General features: G+C 38.4%; 1 protein-coding gene across 4 annotated transcripts; it reads right to left on the bottom strand.

Moving 5' to 3' along the window:
* Positions 1 to 9123: 9123 nt before the first annotated feature.
* Positions 9124 to 21487, bottom strand: ctbp1 (C-terminal binding protein 1). Of its 4 annotated transcripts, XM_048230968.1 has the most exons (10): positions 21041 to 21481; positions 19506 to 19552; positions 16954 to 17108; positions 15470 to 15614; positions 14856 to 15062; positions 14208 to 14422; positions 13807 to 13937; positions 13453 to 13580; positions 12541 to 12655; positions 9124 to 10594 (listed from the first exon to the last, which is right to left on the bottom strand). In XM_048230968.1, exons 2-10 carry the CDS (start codon positions 19513 to 19515, stop codon positions 10375 to 10377), a joined length of 1326 nt encoding a protein of 441 aa, XP_048086925.1. In that variant the 5' UTR covers positions 19516 to 19552; positions 21041 to 21481; the 3' UTR covers positions 9124 to 10374. The 4 variants fall into 4 exon arrangements, with proteins under 4 accessions (XP_048086925.1, XP_048086924.1, XP_048086926.1 ...); XM_048230967.1 differs by lacking the exon at positions 19506 to 19552 and having other exon boundaries at positions 13453 to 13574; positions 21041 to 21487; XM_048230969.1 differs by lacking the exon at positions 19506 to 19552 and having other exon boundaries at positions 9124 to 10561.
* Between the last annotated feature and the right edge of the window lie 1006 nt (positions 21488 to 22493).

The raw sequence follows: 22493 nt of genomic DNA, 5'->3' as shown, positions 1-22493 counted from the left end.
ACCCCCAAAATATTCAAATGACTGAGTAAATATCCTAAGGACATTCATCCAAGCACCCCAGCATTGAATTGTGTTGCCAGAGACTTACAGTACTGCTAAGGTTTCTTGTTGGAGCTGTGTGCGTCGCTGTCACAGCAATTTACGCTCATGGAATTGTTCATGTGGGTGCCAGATAAGCATGAGGGGGCGCTAGATATCTGCTAAAATGGGCCATTTTCTTTCCCAACCTAATTATAGGGTTGTAAATGGGCTTGTAAATAGCATCTGAGCATGTGTTTGACAGACCAACGTTGCAAACCTTCTATGTTAACATCCTTTTTGGATGTCTTTTATGCCCCAGTCAACTGTTGGATTAACTGTTGCCGCATTTTTTCCAGATTAGGTTTTCTTTTTATTGTTACACTCTTCTCTTAACATTCTGCAACATGTCCCTATAACTCCTCTAAGAAACATTGGAAGAGTTTGGTTCTAAAACGCTATAGTTCCGTTTTTAAAAACATTATAAAGTCAGGCTATTTAATTGTGTATTTCAGGTAATATCAGGTAATATCACAGGGTATAGTACAGCATCTCAGACTTAGCTTGAATTTGCTGGTACAGATGTTATTTATTGATCCCCTCATCAAGGGTTTGCGTTTTGTTTGGATATGTTGCTGATCGGATCATAATGGCCACAGCAATGAAGAGGATTGACTGAAGAATTAGTTGGTTTTGTTGGTAGAGAATTCATTATGAGTGTGGAGGGGGTTGGGCCTGGGACACCAGACACCACAGTAGTGCCTTCTGGAGGTGTTGTGGGCCTAATTCAACTAAACACAGATAAAGGAAGGTGCTTGCTTGATAACCCCAGTGAAATACTCTCAGGCTGCTTTGTCGATGATGTTTTTTAACCCACAAAAGTTGCTTTGTTGATGATTTTGTTTTTTGATGGTAAATAGGCTTGGTTGTTGATTGGCCACTGTGGAAATTCCCTTACCTATAACACAAAGAATTGAACACCTGGTGTTTAATACCTGTCCTGTGTATATCTGGAATAGAAATATTTGTGAAATTGGCCAGGGACATCGCCTCTGTATTCCTACACTAAATAAGTCAAGTCAAGTCAGTTTTATTTGTATAGCGCATTTAACGTGCACAGAGTGCAACCCAAAGCGCTCCACATATAGGCTAAGACATTGCCATTGACACATACAAAATCATAGACTAACAAAGACAATAGCGGACGGAGCGGCGTAGTCGCCAGCGTACCCGTGACACCAAGACATAGAACTACATTTAAGAAATAACAAACGCAAAAGATGCCGGACGGAGCGGCGTAGTCGCCAGCGTACCCGTGACACCAAGACATACAAGACAGACAACAAACAAATTAATAAATAAAATAAATTAAAATTAAAAATAAAATTAGTAAAAAAAAAACTGCGCACAGCTGTGTCTTCACAACCGATACATGCAACGGCAACAAAGTTCTTTACACTCACTGGCAGTCTGGAGATAACGTGAACGTTAGGCCTTGTTAAAGTGTAATATATAAATAGGATTAATGCATTATCATACCGGATATGTAACCATCCCACCTCTTGTAACACCTCAGGTAGCTTTAAACACCATGTTCTATTCTCTACATCTGACTAACTTAGGCATTTATCATGTATACAGACCTTACTGTTCTGTAACTGACCCTAGGCAGATGGGTCAGGCCCTAGAGTTGTGGACCTGCTTGAGGTTTCTTCCTATATTTATCTCCAATTCCAGAGAGTTTTTCCTCGCCCGTTACCCATGGGCCTTCTTTTCTTTTCTCTGATTGTCTAACACTCTGTAAAGTGCCATGAGACATGTGTAATGTTTTGGCGCTCTATAAGTAAAATTGAATTTAAATTGAATAGATATCGAAGTGTGACGTTCCGTTTCCATGACTGCAGTGTCACTGGATCTACACAAATGTATCTGATAGGTATTTAGGTCCTGCTCCATTTTCTGATTTATAAACAAGCAGGAGTGCTTTAAAGTCAATTCAGTGACTTACTGGAAGCCAGTGCAGGGACTTAAGAATTGGAGTAATGTGGCCAGTTCTTTTAGTTTCCGAGAGAACCCTAGCTACTGCATTTTGTTTCACCTGAAGCTGTTTGATAGTCTTTTTAGGAATGCCCGTGAAAAGCCCTTTGCAGTAATCAACCCTGCTGGAGATAAATGCATGAATGAGTTTTTTAAAATCATTTTTTGACATCAGCCCTCTATGTTTGGCAATGTTTTTAGGTGATAAAAAGTTGATTTAGTTATTGTTTTCATGTGGCTGTTGAAATTTAGATTATTGTCAATTAATACACCAAGATTTTTAACAGTATCCTTTGCTTTGAACCCTTTTGTGTCGAGGAGAGTGGCTACTACTAATACTAATACTAATAGGCTACGTATAGGCTATTGGAGAAAGGAACTATGGATAGTGCTAATGCAGTACAACAAGCCAGTCAACCACAAACCAGGCACTTTCAATAAATGTGTAAGGAACTAGATAAAAACAGCTTTGTGGGTGGATAGAAATTTCAAGCATCATGCAAGGACATGTATCTGGGTATCATAGCACTCCAATAGTTGCCTGTATAACTTTAAAAAAGGCCTAGCCTACAGACAATGCCAACCTAATAACACAGGTAATTAAATAATTGGAAAACCAGGCACTTTAAATAGGTTTGTAGAGAATGATTAAAGTTGACCTATAGGCTTACATATAGACAGTTCCAATGAACCCATTTATCAGCCTGAGCCCACTAATTAGTCATTAGGCTAGGTCTACAAATCAACATCAGACTAGCTTGTGCTAGTTTCCGCCTAGCAATAACGTCAATGCTTTAGCTCCGCTAACCTTTCTCTCTGCCTTCCATCCATGTGTAAAACAGCAAACAACCACGCAAATCCGTCGACTGTCAAAAATCCTGTAATTTTCCTCAAACTTGATCACTTGTAGGGTCATGCCATTAGACGAGGGGCCGCTCATTTATCCCCCTACATTTCTGTAAATAGACTTGACCTGCAATCGGTTCATTTGATAAACCAGAAACACATTCCCAAGAGGCTTTGCTCCATTCTAGCCTAGGCCTAGGCCTACGTTAACTTAGGAACAAACAAACAAATTAAATTGTCATTTTTTTTTATTTGTGACCATGAAAGTTCTGTAATGCCTGAATAAGACAAAAATTGGGCAGCTGTGGCCTACTGGTTAGCACTTCGCACCTGTAACCGAAGGGTTGCTGGTTCGAACCCCAACCAGTAGGCACGGCTGAAGTGCCCTTGAGCAAGGCACCTAACCCCTCACTGCTCCCCAAGCGCCGCTGTTGATGCAGGCAGCTCACTGCGCCGGGATTAGTGTGTGCTTCACCTCACTGTGTGTTAACTGTGTGCTGAGTGTGTTTCACTAATTCACGGATTGGGATAAATGCAGAGACCAATTTTCCCTCACGGGATCAAAAGAGTATGCTATACTATAAATTAATTAAGATAAAAAATTAAGGCTAGCCTACACAAAAATCAGCATGGGAGAGATGAGTGTGCAGGGTAACCATGAATGACATATAGACAGTGAGCGAGTGGTATATATATTGGTTGGACTTCTTTCATTCTTAAAGTGTAGATCTTAGAGATTTTCGCGGAAAGTTCTTCGTCGAGTACACCTCACAGCCGCGATAAAAGCTCTATGGGCCGGCCCGCACCGTGCACACTCCTCGGCCGGCCGACCGGGAAAACTCCTGATCGCCCCGATTGCCACTCCGCCTGTCTGCATAGCTATGGTATTAAATCAAATTATTTTTGATTTGTCGAAGTGGGAGGATAGGCGCTGAATAATAGTGGCCCCAAGATCGACCCCTGGGGAACACCACAGGTCAAGGACATTGGTGTTGAGGTACAGTTGCCGATGGCAACAAAGAAGTTCCTTTCTTGTAGATATGATTTGAGGCAGTTGATAAATACCTGTAAATCCAACCCAGTGTTCTAAACTGTGTAGTAATATGTTGTGATCAACAATGTCAAATGCTGCACTAAGGTCTAGTTGCACTAGGACTGATGTGTTCCCTGCATCTGTATTGAGGCTTATGTCATTTAAAACCTTAATAAGAGCTGTGTCAGTGGTGTGATTTGCCCAAAAATCAGACTGAGTAAGCAAATCAAGCAAATACATTTTTGATTTTCATTTTTGTGTTAATCTGGACATGTTTTGAATTATTGACTTGCTGGATGATCCAATCATGACCCACTTTTGAGTGTCTTGGAAGAGGCAGACGGTTTTTTTTATTTCATGACACCATGCAAAATAACAAGGTTCCCAGGCCCTTTGGAGGAAAAACAGCCCCACAACATCACAGACCCTCCACCTTCCTTAACAGTAAGCACGGGATTCTGGAGTGTTTGTTGCCAAAAAGCTCAACTTTCATTTCATCAGACCACAGAACAGAACTCCTGCCAAAGTCCTGGTAGCATCTGGCAAACTCCAGCCACTTACATTTGTAATTAAATGTCAGGAAAGGCTTTTTTCCCTTGGCATGCCTTCTAAATAATCTATTAGCATGGAGGTTGTGCCTGCTGTTTTTTTTTTTTTTGGAGACTGGTAAAAACACAGTTAGACAGTTTTGACTCTCAGCAGTTGCCAGTGGCAAACTAATAAAGGTAGTTCTATCAATCACTCTCAAGATGTTAAAATGTTGAAGGTTTATGTTGAAACCATTTCCGAGGTGGCGACTGACTTCTGGACTGGTGCCACCAGTTATAAAGTTGATGCGTAAACAGGTGACACTATTGGGTATTCATGAGGAAATAGCTACCTGATTGCCTGTTGAACTGTTTTCAGAAGCGTTCCAGAAGTGACATTTGTAAAAAATACACTGTGCATATTCGGAGCAAAGCAGAGCATAGAAACGTTTCTGATATCCTTCTGAAATGTGCCACTGCGTAGCAGGTGGAGCAGCAAGCACTGTTTAGAGTAGTGGCTATCGGAACCGTCAACACATCGCACAGATGGATGTTGTGGAAAACAGGACTTACTCTAGCATCTAAGATTGGAAGAGACATGAGCCACCATTTATAATGTGAAAAGTTCAAATAATCTTTAATTTAGTTGAGAATGTTTCTTGTTGTATAGATTATATACATTTTATAATTTGAGGCCTTTGGACTGAAAAACTGTTATTTAACTGTTATGTATACTGTTATACTTAAGCAGTTCTGAGTGCCACCTGATTTAGTCAGTGTATTGCATTGAAGCTGAAACTGAATGTGACATGGAACAATATAACAATGAAAGCTCATCTAAAGTAATTGCTATCCTGTTCTATTAAGGAAGTAAACTTAGTTAAGCTGTGGTATCCCCATGAACTCCTGAACTCATGTGATCGTTAGGCCAATACTTTCCTGATTTATTTCACTGTCATGCAGTTCAGCAAAAAATATTTATGGATACCGTAGCAATATTTCAAAGTTGACTTCTGATTTGAAAAAACTATTATTTTGCACAACTATTTTGTGCAATTAAGACTTATTTAACATAGCCTCTGATGCTGGTGCTAATAAAGATATAAACAAGTTGTTCCTTTCATTTTGTGTTTTGTTTTATTCATTTTCCCTCTCAACACCTAAATCATGTTACCATATTCTGTGGGTATAGTGAACACTGCCAGGCTTTTCCATTAATTCAGGAAAGGGATGTCTGGAAATTCTGGCCGTGGATAGAGACTGTGGTTGATAAATTCCATTGTGGGAGAGAGGCCGCTATTGTAGGCTGACTGCTTCCAAAGATCACACTAGCGAAGGAAATTCAAAGATGCTACAGAAAGTAATAGTAACTGATGCATAAACCATAATCTGGATATCAAAAATAACATCACATGCTTAATAAGAGGAAGTAAATAAATACATAAATAAATAAATAAAAGCAAATAAATAGCCTTTGTGTGCTCTTGTTCAAATGGGCCAAGGTACAGTAGTTCTCTGGCGTCCTCAGACAAACGGGCAAATAGCATTTGGATAGCTACACTGACTACAATGCAGGACCAACTTCTTTGTCATGTAAGAAATATAGACGAAGAATTTAAAAATCACACACCCATCCCTGTGCCAAAAGAGCCAATTATGGTACTTGCAAATGGTATAATATGCCACTAACATAGATAATGTGGACAAGTATTTTTAACTAATAAAGATCACTCAACAGCTTGTGGGATAACTCAGTCTCAGTCATCATAGTTTGGCACAAAAAAATGGATAGTTCACTAAACTGTTATATTTTATCAGACATCATGGTCATAAATCATTTTGTAATAAAAATCGAGTTGCCATCAATATACTAAAAAGCAGTCAAACCTGCAGAGGCTTTAATATGTGCTTTCACAATCAAATGGTCATGCTCTAATGGCATTTGGACAACATTAATATTTCCCATATGGTCTTCAATATCTTATCTCCCTTTCCTATAGTTATTTCAGTTCAGTCCACTGTGACTGACGGCAATGTGCTAACCTTGCAGTGTTAAAGACTGTTATGCCATCATGTGGTATCAGAGAGTATCACAGATACAGTGCATGTGCATTGGCATGCAAAAGTTTGGACATCCCCTGCTGTTGCATAGCTTATGAGTAAAAGATGACCTTATTTCCAAAAAAGAATACATTTGAATATAACACACAAAATTTCACATCAGGAGCCATATAAAATGAACAATAATAACATAACATGTAAATTGCTACGTCTGAGTCGTGCCATTTGATAAAATGCTGAACTTTATATATGATTCTATTACTTCCATCTAAAGAAGGGTTGGTTAAACTATACAAAAATATTGTTAAGTTCAGGATGTTAAGCTCTAATCTTTTTAACCAAATGATGTGACATAGGCCAAATGCTATACATTCTCACCTTCATTGATTAGACTAGATATTTGTTTTTCCACACAATGTTGATGGTAATCATTTGGTACAGTAAGAAGGTAGTTCAATTCCAGTGTGTGAAACAGAGAACAGGCAATGCGGGCGTTTTAGCCTCAACCCGCTAACACTCTCATTGGGTCTCTATGCTCTCCGTGGTTGTTAATCACCTACAAGTGCGCTGTTGCACCTTATTGACTATGCATCAATATATAAGGGCACAGCAGAGAGTGTGGGGGGATAATATCAGCGCTGCATGTGTGATTGACTTCACTCTGTGGTTGTTTGATAACTTAACAAATGCACTTACGCATTGTTAATATTATGTTGGTGAATTAACCTTTGGTTACAATGAGGGGATGGTATATGTGTTCCCACTGGTTAATGTTGAGTGAGTTTGACTGAAAGAGAACACAGGGTTAGTTACTGCAGGAGAATGCGTGCGAGACATTAACCCTTTCACCCTTATTTACTCCTGATTCTGGCTGTATTGGCTGCTTCAGAATGTTGAAGGAGGAAGATTATTTTGCAAACAATGCCTCACTCAGCATGCAAATATTCCCCCACAGGATGGGTGATTGGAGGTTTCTGGTCAGTGTCATCATCTAAAGTTGGATTCCCATTGGTTAACATCTTGTGTTCTTGGTTATATACATAGCCTTAGGTTTGCATAATCCTGTTGAATCCTAATGGTAAAAATGAAAATCCTGTCACATTTTTTGATCAGAGAATAGTAATACTCTATGGCAGCCTCTGGTGGTCAAAAATAGTCCAAACTGTGACAAGATGAGACATGAGACTTATTATTATTATTATTAGTAGTATTATTATTATTATTACAGTGCATGAACATTCAATTTCTGTTATCCGAACATTCAATTTCTGCTCTACTAGGCCCCCTCAAAGAGTCAATTAAACCAAAGTCCTTTTAGGCAAGTCCCTCCACTCAGCGGCCATATACCAACGTTTTATGGGCACTCATCGGGCACAGTCTTTGGGTCGAACTGCGCGTGTGCAAGGCTTCGCGACACCAATCTTGCTCCAGCGGCGAGATCACAACACGATTGGCACGATGTCTTCACAACACACTATATGATTGGCTCAATGTATTCACATCACACCACATGATTGGCTCAATGTATTCACATGTCGACGTTTTGCCGAGGAAGGGGTGGGATATGTGTAGAACGTGTAGTTTTTTGAGTGCTGTGTCTCCACATTAGAAAGTCTCTGATTAAACTGATTGCGCCTGTATCAACTGCTTTCTGCTCAACTAGGCCAACTCTCTCTGTCTCTCCATTCTACAAGGGTATAAGGCACATTCCATACACCTGTATCCATCCATCTTCTTCAAACCATTCACTCATCCACCCATTAAACCATCTATCAACATCTATTAAACTTTCTGTCTATCAACATCCATTACACTATCTACATTCAACTTTTAAACTATCTACATTGTCTGATCAACTGTGTCCTCTGCCCACAACTGTTTTTAAAATAAAAATCCTCACTACAATAATTCACTATTAAATAATTTAACCATTTAAACTACTCAACTATTTAACTGTTCAGCCATTCCAACTGTCAGTTATCATATGACTCCTATGACTCCCTAACTTGAAAGTAGCCTAGATACATTTTTGCATTATATTTATACTGTGTTATGTATACACCAGACTGTTCTATGTGGAAACATTCTTCTGTCTCCCATTTTGTTTTTTAATTGTTGAAAATGTGCTTGATATTTTAATTCTGGTGTCATGTTTACAGGCCACTTTCTGCCATATTGAATCACCTAAGGCCTTGAAACTATACAGATACCCACAAATGTTTGTTTTACAGCAGAGTATTATTTGTATATTTGTAATACTTTTTGGGGAGTGGATGGTCACAATATAACTGTCCTCATCAGCAAAATGATGGGTATACAAGTAGCTGTATAAGACCCCACACACTGTAAAAGTTGCTTTAACTTAATATTACTCCATGGGTCTAATACTTGGGATCTCCCCATCATGTTGGTCAATTTATCTTCCATGTAAATATGAAGTGTGGAAACTATAAGCTCAAATCTCTTGGGGATGTCCAAACGTTTGCATATGCTCCTTTCCCTTTTTTCACTAAAATTTTACAAAACAAAGATCAGAAATCAGTTAATGTTCTACTCACTAAATCAATTAATTTGAAAGTTCATAATTACACACAAAACATGTTTACTGATGTTTTATTTATTTTCTAAAATAATTCATACAAATGCATACGGTCACAAACACCTCTTTTTGGAGTTTGTTTAACAAAAAATAATATTTTATATTTGTATGTGTTTGTGTGTATCTGAATGTGTTTGTATGTCTGTATATGTATATACAGATAGATTGATAGATAGATAGACAGATAGATAGACATGTATTGCTAGCCTACCACGTTACCAGGAAGATATCAATGTAGGCAATATAGTCTGCTGCCACTATTCTTTGCAGCAAAATGCTATTTATTTAACATGTAACAATAAATTCACACATGGACAGGCAAGCATGAAGTTGGCTTTGCACAATACATTTTTTTATCAATGATGTAATCATTTCACACAGAAAAGAATACATGCTCCTTTAAGTGAATAAAGTCACATTATGAATATTTTTGAGTCAATACTAACAAATCACAACACTCTAAATGGCTTGGGGGCCAGGGAATTATTTTTTCCTGAGAATATGTGCAAAAACTGCCTCATTTGGGGCTTGCTGGGGAACGTTAAAACATACAGTATAAAGACCCATCCACACTGTCAATTACACCTATAATAAAAACGTAACATAACCTATGAATGTAAAAACAATAGTTTTAAATACAGTCAGTTCATAAAAATGTCAATGTTCACACCCCACACTACAACAAGAGCAACATGATGAATGATATTGTTGGGCATCACTCAGAGCAAGTGTCTTAATGACAGCTCATCAGAATACATCAAATTAATCATTGAATCATTAATCAAATTAATATGAAGTATATTTTTTAGGCTTTCTCCTTCATTGGACAATGTGGACGCTGATGTAGTTACAGTTGCAGTTACCATCATAGTTATCGTTGTCAGTGTGGCTGGGCCTTAAAAGATAGCATTTTTTTAACGTTACTAGAACTAATAGTTGGAATAATTTAAGAAATGTTTCAACTGTATGTAAACCAGGGTACATTCATGTTATGTAATTTTGATGAACAAGAATCCAAGCGACACAACAGATAAAAAATGCCCACTGTACTCAGACAAACTACAAAGTAGGGTTCTTTTACAGAGACTATTTTCTTTTCACTCTGAATCCGTACAATTCTTATTTTTAGGTGATGAAACAAAACAAGTCACAATTAGACCAAGGTAATTCCATGGTAAATGTTGCCAGTTGTTCAAGTTCATGACTTTGTCCTCTTCTTTAAGACAGTCAAACAAGCAGCTTTAGCAGAGAAGCTACAGCTGCTCATTGGGGTGCTGTTCTCTGTCAGGCTCAGATTTGCCTGTATTTCCGGGCGATGGGGCATGTGGTGGATGCGTCATTGTTGGCAAGCTGTGTGTGATGGGCACAGTGCTCGGAACAATTCCCTCAATGGGGGGAGGCAGCCCTCCAGAGGCAAGGCTTCCTACACCAGGCGGATACCTAAGATTGACAATATAGCTTTGAGGAGCAAAGCTTTCAGAGAAAAGGGTTACATGACGTCTGTATTTTAAGTGAATATACAATATGCCAACAGATCATGCATATCCTTTTTTTTTTACTAATTCTAATATTTGCATGATGATGCATGGAACTGAACACATATGTGACTAGTAAGACTTGTTTATTTCTCAAATGGTATCTATCCCAATTATTGATGACCTAACCTTTCTAAACTGACAATAAACCACATCAGCAATCAGGAAACGATGTATCTAGGCCTACCTTCACTACACATAAATCTACACATTCCACCAACTGCAGTTTTCATGTTTGCAGGCGTGGCTACTACTGTTTACCACAGCCACTTTTGATTTCCAAACTATAGCACCCCCTCTGGTCGCTGATTGGCCCGTCACCCTTTGTGCTCGGGGGAAAGGGTAGTGTCGTGTGGCTGACTAGTATCTCACTGAAAGAAGATTCTAGGTGGGAGTAGCCAGGCTACTAAATTAATGAAAAATGGGCTAAAATTATTCCCAACTATTATAAAGTTTATGCAACCTGGAAATATTTGATTGAAACTATTGTGTTTACCCAATACAAATTAAGCAGTTGGAGTCTCTGGATTAAAGCATCCGATAAATCCCAGTCACTTCATTAGAAGAGGTTCACATACTTTCAATTCTTGGTCCTCTGCTTTTCAATCTGTACATGCTCCCACTTGGGCCTATTATTCAGCAGTACAATATTTCTTATCATTCATATGCCAATGACACGCAATTATATATCTCTGTTTCTTCCAATAATCCTAGTCCAGTGAATGACCTCATCCAAAGCATTTCTGATATTAAAACTTGGATGGCCCAAAACATCTTAAAACTTAATGATAATAAAACAGAGATTCTTTTAGTAGGTCCTAAGGTCTTGAGACATCAGTTTCACTCATTGCTAACTCCCCTGTCTATAAAACCGTGTGAGAATGTCGGGTATGTAGGTGTGATCTTAGATGCTGATGAACTTTCAGAAGCACATGTATCTAATATTTCCAAGACTGTGTTTTATCATTTTAGAAATATATCTAAGGTTAGATGCTTTTTAACTCACAGTTAAAAACAGACTCTGAAAAGCTGGTTCATGCTTTTATATCTAGTCGATTAGACTATTGTAACACACTTTTTGCTAGACTGACAAAATAGAACCTAAACAAACTCCATCTTATCCAAAATGAGTACTAACCAGAACACAAATATCTCATCACATCACTCCAGTATTAAAAATCACTCCATTGACTCCGAGTACAGTGAATAATTGATTTTAAAATACGTGTAGCTCCCTCCTACATTTCTGGCATGCTTATTGATCCTCAGGTAAAGGGCTCCTTGCGATACCCAGAATTAACTAAAATTCAGCACATGGTGCCTTTAGTCACTATGCCCCCACTCTCTGGAATTCCCTGCCTCCTGAACTCAGGACTGCTCCGACAGTCTTTTGGAGATTTTAGGTTGTATTTATGCAGATTTTCAGGAATTTGGGCTAATAAGGGGTTCACAATTGTTTTTAACAAGACTATTAAAGGTGCTCTAAGTGATGTTACACGGTTTCTAAGCTAAACAAATTTTTGTCACATACTGCAAACATCACGTCACCATCCGCTAGCTGCCTGTACCCTGAATACACTGTAAAAAGAATGGCTTCTGTGAACAGCCCAGGCTCCAAAAACGGCAACAAAAACAACTTGGCCCAACCTGGACCATAAAAACATATCAAACTGTTCCAGCAAATCACCGACGAGATGCGCGTTTAGGAGAGTTTCCATCGCACGGGAGGGAGGGGGAGGGAGTAGCGAGCTAGCTCTCTGGTTTGTTTGAACGTCAACAGAAGTGACGTTACCCAACATCGCTTAGAGTGTCTTTAATGGACAAGATCTTACATATCTATAAGTGTAACAAACCAATATGCCTGTGGTTATTTGAGAGTATTACCTGTATGCTCCATTCAGTTCTGGATGAATTGTAGAAGGATCAATGCTTGCCCAATGTGTAGTTTGGTTTAGAAATTCTTTGTTAACACAGTTCTTCAGACTGTCTGGAATGCGACCTACAAGACAAAACATATGTGTTATTTTCCAGAAATGTTCTTTCATTAAAATTAAGGAACATGTTATTACCCCTTAAAGGAGAAATCCGGACGATTTTTACAAGGATCTTGATTGCTAGATGTTGCCGAGCACTATTGATAGGGGGCAACCAAAATCGGTGCTACCAAACTGGAGTAGCTGCAGCTAATGGCCAATGCTCCCATTGAGCTAGGCATCATCTAAACAATAGATGAAACAATATAGCCACAGTGTGATTGAACGTGTCACAAATTTTTTGGACTGATTTGTATTTATTTATTAATATATTAATCCAATAGAATGGATTCAGGAATTGCCAAAACCAGCTAGTTATAAAGTTGTCAATCAGCTAGTAAATATCTGTATTGAATTAATCTGTCATGAAACCCCTACTCTAGTCTTTGGTTGGTCAGTGTATCACTTTGTTTAAATATTGATCTATTTCAGGTAGGCTATAGTAGTAGGAGGGTTTGTCCATGTGAACCTCTGAGAATCAAAAATGGTTGAATGAATGAATGAATGAATGAGTATGTATCACCATCGCTATAAGTTGGAGGGTTTTGCACATGTGTATCACCACAACATAAGCTATTTTTCACTTTCTGTTTTAAACTGAAACTGAAGTCAACAGGTATGATAACAAGTATGACTGACTCAGTGGCTGGGGAAGGGAGAGGAAACGAAATGTCATCACACCCCAAAAACTGTCTGTACAGTGAGCAGAGATGGTTCCTCTGTTCTAAAGAATCTTTGTTTTGTTTTTTAAGGCGGTGGTTACCTGTAATGGCTCTGCGGATCTCCCTAGCTGCCTCTTCTCTCATCTCTATGGATGCCTGCTCGCTGTACCAGGCTGCATGTGGTGTGCAGATCAGATTTGGTGCATCCTTCAGTGGACCTTGACTGAAGCTGAGAAAGTGATGCTTACTGAATATAGTGGCTTACAAATACTTTTGGTCTAAGATGGGAAAAAATATAGTAAGTAATAATAAACCAAGCTGAAAAAAAAACTAATTCAATAATTACACAATACACATTGGGATACAAGAAAAAATGCCTTTACATTACAGTTTGAGATTCAAAAGCAATACAGTCATGTCATATACAGTACATATATATATGCATACACACTCACCTGAAGGGCTCCGTCTCATGGACATCTAGGGCTGCTCCACGTATCCTCCCCTCCTTTAGGGCTTGTGCCAAGGCCTTCTCATCCACTAATCCCCCCCTTGCCGTGTTCACCAGGAATGCACCCTGACGCATCTAAACCATGGATAACAGATGTGATTGTGCATGCAGATAAGTGAACAATGTTACATAAACTAGATAAGGCTGACTATTCACGCAGACGACAAATGTACAACTGTTGTAATAATAATAATAACAATTATTGTTGTTGTTGTTGTTATTGTATGACAAGGCATTAGCTGCAAAAAAAGCTCTGATGGGGCAGAGTTTTCATTGCATATCCTGAAGCTAGAGATAGATATGAAAGTAATTTGATATTCTTCAGTTTGACACCACTTTCAATACCTGCTTGATGGTGAAGTCATTGATGAGATGATGGTTGTGCTCATTCAGGCTGCAGTGGAGTGTGACACAGTCACTATGGAAAAGAAGATCTTGGAGGGTGTTTACTCTTTGTAAGCCCAAGGCTCTTTCTATCCCATCTAAAAGGTATGGGTCATAGAAAATCACATTGAATCCAAAGGCCTTGGCTCTCAGTGCAACTGCCTGACCAACGCGACCTGAAGAAAAGATTAATAGAATATCAGGAATTGAATTGAATAAGTGAAATCATGAATTTGGATTAGTATGTTACAAACAGCTTAACAGTGTTGATTATTTATGTTGCTTCCAATACATCCAACTACACAAGTTCCTCTTTTACAGAGCACAATAAGACTTGAGGCAAGGAGTGATTGTCACATATTAGGTTTCATCTCACACTGTAACACTGCACAGCCTCCTCACTAAAAGTATTTCAGTTTAGCTGCCTTCTTGCTACTAGATTCAGTGTCAGTTTGTGGGTTAAGTTGAAAAACATAATCATTAACAGAAATCACCATCAGACATTCTGTCTTATACATAAGTAATGTTAACATATGAAATTTGGGTCATTTTAAGGTCTCAAATCTCACTTGAATCTAAAATGACACTTTATCCTCTTTTTGTACTGACCAAGACCAATAATTCCTAGTGTCTCTCCTCGGATCCGCGCAGCTCCTGATGCCACTTCCCGGATTTGCTCTACGCTTTGGACCCGAGAGCCCTCCCGCAGAGTCTGATGCAACCATGTGGTTCGTCTGTATAGGTTCAGGATGTGACAGAGGGTGGAGTCAGCCGTCTCCTCGACAGATGCAGCTGGCATGTTACACACGGCAATACCTGTGTGAGAAAAAATATATATTGTTGACTGATGATTTCAGTTATGACTGACATTCAATTAATTACAAATCATCACATTAATACTGATGATATTCTACATTAAGAGTAAAAATAATACTGGATTCACCTGACCCTTATGAGAGAGGAAATTGCATTATAGGACATGTGGTACAATCTTGCAGTCATCTAATCCTGAATCAGCAACTGTCCATAGCAGAGATATGTAACTTGAGAAATATGAGTATGCATATCTACTGTGTCCAAAACTTAATTCAGAGTTTCTGAAGATTACAAGTGCAAGATCTCAAATACAAGTAATTAAAATATTCAGCATATTCACCATGGATAATCCTGAACCTTGTCCTATTGTAGTAATTAAAGAAATGTGTGTGACAAGGCTCATTTACCTAGGTCTCCTGCAGACTTGATATCAATGTTGTCAAAGCCACTTCCTATGCGGACAATAATTCGAAGTCCTTTGAATTTCTCAAGGTCCTCTCTCATGAGTGTGATGGTATGATACATTAAGGCACCCACAGCCTCATTGAGTACCTGAAAAAGAGGAAGACATACATAGGCATTTGCAGACATTATACATTACCTTTTTAATTGTATTTTTGGAATCCACAATTTAGGAGCATGGCTTTAATTAAGTATTAACAATCTCATAGGTTGGAGCTTGTTCTTTGATGTTAACATAGAAGGCATACAATTTTGGTGCGTCAAAAATAGGCTCCAGCTTTTACCTGAATATTCAACTCGAAAATGTAGGCCTACACATTGCCTGTTTACTGGAGGGACAGACCCATGGAGCCCTGATGACATTGAGCTGCATATGTTTGAGCCAGGAATTTGAGGTGGAATCAGATACTGAAGAAAAACCAGTCCCTCAGAGATTGGAATTAAATGTTTTTTCTATTCTGTCATAATCATTAGCATAACCATACCACTTTGGATGCTCAACCCTAACAGTATAACTCGAAAAATGAAAAACCCATATAATCTATAACAAATGTAAAATCCTTCCAACCTAGGCCACACATAAGTGAGGTTGTAATGAATTGGGTGCTGCCTCAAACTTCAGTATCAATATGTTCAGCACTGATGTATAAGCTATTTGATTAGGTCTATTTGATTAGGAATACGAATTATGAGTAGGCCTGTTAATGCTTACTAAGTCTACAGGTTGTCAATTAGCCATTATTATTTATCTAACCTAGCAAGTAGCAACAGTAACACTAACCTAGCAAGTAGCAACAGTAACAAGGCGGGACTTCCTGTAGCTGACCTGCGTGGGCTGGTGTTGTGAATTTTGGGGGCATACCAAAAGTGCGATCCCCATGTGTTACGTAACATTGGGCCTTTGTTCATTTCAAGTTGTGGGATTTGTATGTGAAAGAGGTGACAATGGGATTTGAGGTTTACTATGTCCTTTTAAAGATTTAAAATATTTAGAATCTTTCATTGCCTGTCTGACACAGCGATAGCCTATACTGCAGAGGCAAAACATGGCAAGAGGTCCTTCAGGGACAACCTGCCTTGTTATGGCTGAATTTTCCATTTTAATAAATGTCTAAAAGAGTTGACAAAATGTGGTGATGTAACTGAAACCATACATGTGTAGTTTGGAAAACAATCTTGCTCATACCATAGAAGATATTTCAAGATAAGTCGCATATCGGGTCCTAGGTCCCCCACACCCAAATCACAATTGTTCCTATGCCGATCTTATGGAGAAATCCCAAATATCAGGATCACATTACATCAGTTTGTCAGAGCACATTAATACTCAGATGTTACAACATTAAAAAATGTAACAAAAATATGACAAAGCTGTTGTAAAATGCTATACTCAAGATATTTAAAACAAATGATATAGTCTATATTTCACCTTTTCATGGATCTCCTGGGTAGACTGAGCATCACAAAAGGCCACTGTGGCTACATCCTTCAAGATGGGCATCTCAATGGTGCAGTCCCGCCCATCTAGCAGGGCCACTAGTGGCCGTGGGTGCATTGGTCCATTCATTATAGGGGGTCTAATACCTATACAGAGAGAGAAGGTATTGTGTTATTGACAGTCTACAATATATCTAGTCTACAATATATCTAGCATCTTTCCTTTTTCACTTAAGGTACTTAAATTAATATTCTCATTCAGGCGACACATAATTATTACTCCTTTTATGTACTAAAACATAGAAATAATGGGTGAGATACATACAGCCAATTGGGTTGTAGTTATTGTACAGCAACTTTAACTAGGCTACTGTATATTAAACATGAACTGTTACATGTCTTAAATGTATACTATGCAGGTTTAGCTATTTTTGGCGACTGTAGAGCCCCCAGAGTTGCAATATATATTTTACTCTGCTGTTGTAAATAGCAAACTTCTCGTGACTTATCCCCGCACAATGAAAACGTTTTTGTTGTGGAGGTGAAGGATTAACAACGGGCAAAATTATCTCCAAAGAGCTAGATCTACTGACAAGGTAATGTTTCACGAAGATTTGTCGGGCCACCGTTCTTGAAGTTGCATGGCTGGTTTTCTCGGTATATGCTAGGTGAACGATTTGCCTATTGCAAGTTCGTTTACCATCAAATTGGCTTCGTAAAGGTGAAAATCTAGCATAGTGTACTTTTAATAGCAGATTATCTCATCCCAAGGACTAAGCGTATCATCAGTGTATACACTGGGAAGGAGCTGTGTGTACCAGTAGTTTTTGTTTAGATTAACACTCAAAAATTACCTACAAGTAGAAACAGATTGTGGAGAAACAATGGTTATGACGCACTGCCTGTTCTCTGTGTTGCCCAGATATCCACTAAAGTTAAGATGCTAACCAGCTAGCACTGGGTCCGCTCTCTTGTAGTACCATGTTGTACCACATGTGGCACTGTTTTACATACAATGCAAGTAAATAGAGGAGTGTCAACAAGAGTATCATAGCGCACTCAAGACAACTCAAAACTAGCACCTTGCATTACTAGTTGGGCCTTAATGTCATTATCAAATGTCATTATAAAGTGTAGGGATATTAGAAAGCCATGTGAACATTACTTAATATTGTCAAAAAATATTAGATGTATTAAAAATATGGGTTACACTTTACTTGACAGTGTTGACATAAGAGTGACATGACACTGTCATGAACGTGTCATAAACATTTATGACACAACGCTTCTGTTATTAAGTGACATTCGGTTTTTGTCATAACAAGTTAGGGTTAGGATTAGGGTTAGAGGTTAGGATTAGGTTTCATGTGTCATGACAGTGTCATGTGTAGACCATGAATGAAGCTCAGCTGAGAGGGTATGGAGGCAGCACCTCTTATAGCACAGCACCTTATACAACATATATAAAGTTTTCTCCTAAGCCACATTATTATTTACTTTAATTATGGTTACTGTTACCTTTGTTCTCATAAATGTGACAAAACTGAAGTTGGGCTACAGCTGAAGAATCTGACAATTCAGATCAAAGTCTAAACCACAGTGGGATATTCATATAAACTTTACAGGCTGCATTTGAGTAATAGCATATTTGGTATTTGCAAAAAAAAGATGTGTGGCATCCCAGTATTTTAAAATGCCCTTACAATATTTTTATTAGCTTATTTATTCTCTCACATCAAAGCATTCAGTAGCCTACTGTATATGCCTTCTTTTACCAATAAGCAATCTTTCTCACAAACTACTGCAACTTGAAAAAGGACACTGTGCTTAAAGTTGCCAATAAGACCAAATCTGCTTCCTATTCTGAAAGGGTAATTCCTTTGGGCTTCTGCGGACATCTGGTGCGTCTATGGGAAGGGACAGTCTCGTATTAGTAGGGAGGATCGCCGGAGCAACACAGAGGTTTACTTATTTCTAAGTTTTAATGCATAGGTGATCACTTTTTAGTAGTCCCTTGCTGTGCATCTATGCATTAAAACTTAGAAATAAGTAAACATCTGTGTTGCTCCAGTGATCCTCCTCTATTGCTTCCTATTCTAATGGTGCTGTTTATTTTATCATATCTATCTATTATTCACAACCACATTTGTACATGAAACCAAATGAAACATTTAAAGCAAAGCCATTGTCAGTGTTGTATTCCATAATAGGCAATCCTTCATTCAACCATTGGGGTTTGATGATTTTGCCAAAACATTTTGCCAGATGGGTAGATGAGGGTATACATAACATCATAAAATTGATTATGGGAGGCTATTATTATTTATCAGGCTATTATTATTTATCATATTTATCATATTATTTGACAACCCTTTCAGATACATTAAAATTCGAGTTTACATGTGCCACAGGAAAAATTCGCCAAAACCAATAAAAATATTCACTGACTCAAACAGAATAATATCTCATCTGTACCCATTGTACAATCAATGCTCAATGGGAGCAATAAAACAAGTATAGAAGAAGAGCTACGTTTGAGTATACCTGATGACATCTGACAGGGAGGTTTGGAGTATCTGCTCTGTTAATGCCTGAAATGGTTGAATCCAATTTAAAGTACTGCACTGTAGCCTACTTGCAAAACCACAGTGTTGAGAGTTCTGAAATTGTAGGGAAGAACACAGACTCGGATACAATGATAACCCTTTTAGGGATACATGAAAGGGTCCAGAGGCCAACTAGACAAATGCCAACCTAAACACTCATGTTTTGTAAAAAAAAGGCACAATCATCTAAACAGTGGCCCACTAAGCTAGATAATATACATCACCTTGACAACAATCTTTTAAAGGCTAGGTTATTTTCCTTATTGGACAAATAGACCATTTACTTGCTCCATCACCAATATGGTTGACCTGCTCAGGGGTGTGGGTTGGAAAAGGAGACTTGGGATTTGCTCTGCCTGACTAATATTTTTTCCCCCCGTTTTTGTTTCATTGACTTACGTGAGGAAAAAAGCAAGCCTGGTCACCAGCATAAAACAAAGCAATAGCAGACTGCTAAGGTACACCTAGAATGCAGCCATATATTTTATAATTATATCCAAGTGCACAAATCTGGTGTGACCATCTTTCTCATGTTTCCCCAGGAGCACTCTCCCCAGGATTTTGACACACCCCTCCTCTTTTCACATTTTTTCATCTAAGCGCTTACAAATAATAATTTAAAAAAATCAAACACCAAATCTCAATGACATATAGGCTAGGTTTGTTGACACACAATACTGAATCACATAGTAATTGTGTCAGTGGAATTTTTGTGATATATTGGATTTCACTCTATTTATATTTGCATACCCTGAAGGTATGTTTGAATTAGCCTGCTTATATGAATATAATACAACATAGTCGATCTCACATGGTGCCCAAAGACCTCCGAAAACCTCAGTTAATCATTCAAACTGACACAGATGTTGCCCATGAACAACAAGAGCCCAATACAGCTGCTATAAAGGTAATAAAAGTGAGACACAAAAGCATACAAGCTGTAAAACACAAATCCTGGTTTCTCGGTGACTAGTATTTCTTTACTCATTTGTTCATTTCCTCAGAGAGAAGAAATTGGAGAGCAATGAAGGCTGAAACAGCAAACAATATTCCCAGAGCACAATGCACAAGAAATCCAGTTCTACTACCTGCTGAAACCTTTCTAGTCGTAACATTTTTTGAGAGATAATGTGCATTTCTGTCCTTCAGGTCATGCAGCTGAATCAAATCTGAACACTACACTGTTGCCGTACCTATTCTCCATGGTAATACACACAACACATGAATAAGAAATACTCAGAAAGCACAATTTTCTGAGTATTTTCTGTGGGCAAATGGTTAAGATGAAAGATAATGGAGAGAGACAGAAAAGATGGGGGAGGGGAGGAAGGAAAGGAAGAAGGGGGAGGGGTAGACAGAGTACTGTACAATACGCACCCCACACACATACACCACAGACACATATAGCAGAATGTAGATCTTAGATTAGTTGCATGCGTGGAAGTACTCGAAAAGGCAACGGTTAGTGTTTACCTAAAGGCAAGCCTTTGTTCAGCAAATGCGAGCTTCCCATCTTTTTTTCTACACCCAACAGGAAAAGAGTGTGTCACTTCAGCATTCAGAAAAATCCACAGCATATGGCGGCTACTTCAATTTTCTTATTCTTTCCCCCTGCCCTTGAGTAACAATCGTACACACATGCCCCCTCCCTCTCTCTTTTTCCTGTTGTCCACTCTCCCTCCCACTTACTCTCGTTCTCTCTCCCTCACGTTCTATTTCGACTCCTTCAGCCTGACAAACACGCATACACACACAGAATGCAAGTGTCACTGGGAGTGAGAGTGAGAAAGAGAGAGTGTGTGCGTGTGAGAGAGAAAGAAAGGGGGAGGGAGGGATGTAGATGGTTGCAAGGAAAAGAGAAGGGGAATGAGGTGGAGCTTATGCCACCCCACACAAAATTGATCTTTTGTTTCCTGGGGAATCATGGAAAGAGGGGAGGGAACAAAAGAAACAGAAATAATATCTGAAATGCTCCTTTTCACATAGTTTCTTCCATTTATATTACAAACAAATGTTCATCCTAATAGTTTAGATGTTACACCCAAAAACATGATAGACCATTTTAAAAATCTGTTTAAAATTAAAACGCACATATGTAGCACACAATTTTGTATCTCACATTTTTGGAATTATTTTGATAGGGCAAATCATTTGTTACACATTCACTGACCTGTCAAAATGGCCCAATCACAGTTGATAGTTTAATTCATACAGTAATGTGGCATTGGTGGAATTCCATGGCAGGCACACTAATTATATTTTTGCTCTTGACAAACCGCAAATTGATTTCATTGTCAAAGTCATTGCCAACACAGGTCTGGAATGCCTATATTGCATGTAACTTTGGTGGCCTGGGCAGGAAAAGTGACCCGTGTCACAGACCTGTGAGGCCTACAAATAAAACAAAATCAAATAAATAATAAATAAAAAAGCCTACATACAATTGTAAAGGGGGAAGGGGAAAATTCATAATAATAATAATAATAATAATAATAATAATAATAATAACCAGAATCAGAATCAGCTTTAGATAGATAGATAGATAGATAGATACTTTATTGATCCCCAGGGGAAATTCAAGTTTATTTATTGGCCAAGTTGTGTACAACAAGGAATTTGACTCCGGTTAACCTTTGCACTCAGTGTACATATAGTACATAAATAATTTAGGAATAAAAAAAATAAATAGACAAAAAGAGAATATACATTTTTTAAAATAAAAGGAATTAAACTTTTAAATATAAGGCAGGAATTTTAGTTCAAATAAGAAAATAAATAACAATAAATATGTAGTGGGTCTTGTTGAACAGTGGTTTTCTCCATGCTCTGTGATTGTTGGATGTTCATCAGAGCGACTGCCTGGGGAAAGAAACTGTCTCTGTGTCGGCTGGTTTTGGCAAACAGTGCCCTGTAGCGCCTACCAGAG

This window comes from Alosa alosa, chromosome 21 (genome assembly GCF_017589495.1).
Source record: "Alosa alosa isolate M-15738 ecotype Scorff River chromosome 21, AALO_Geno_1.1, whole genome shotgun sequence".
NCBI classification, from domain to species: Eukaryota; Metazoa; Chordata; class Actinopteri; order Clupeiformes; family Clupeidae; genus Alosa; species Alosa alosa.
This window is presented reverse-complemented; position numbering and strand designations above follow the sequence as displayed.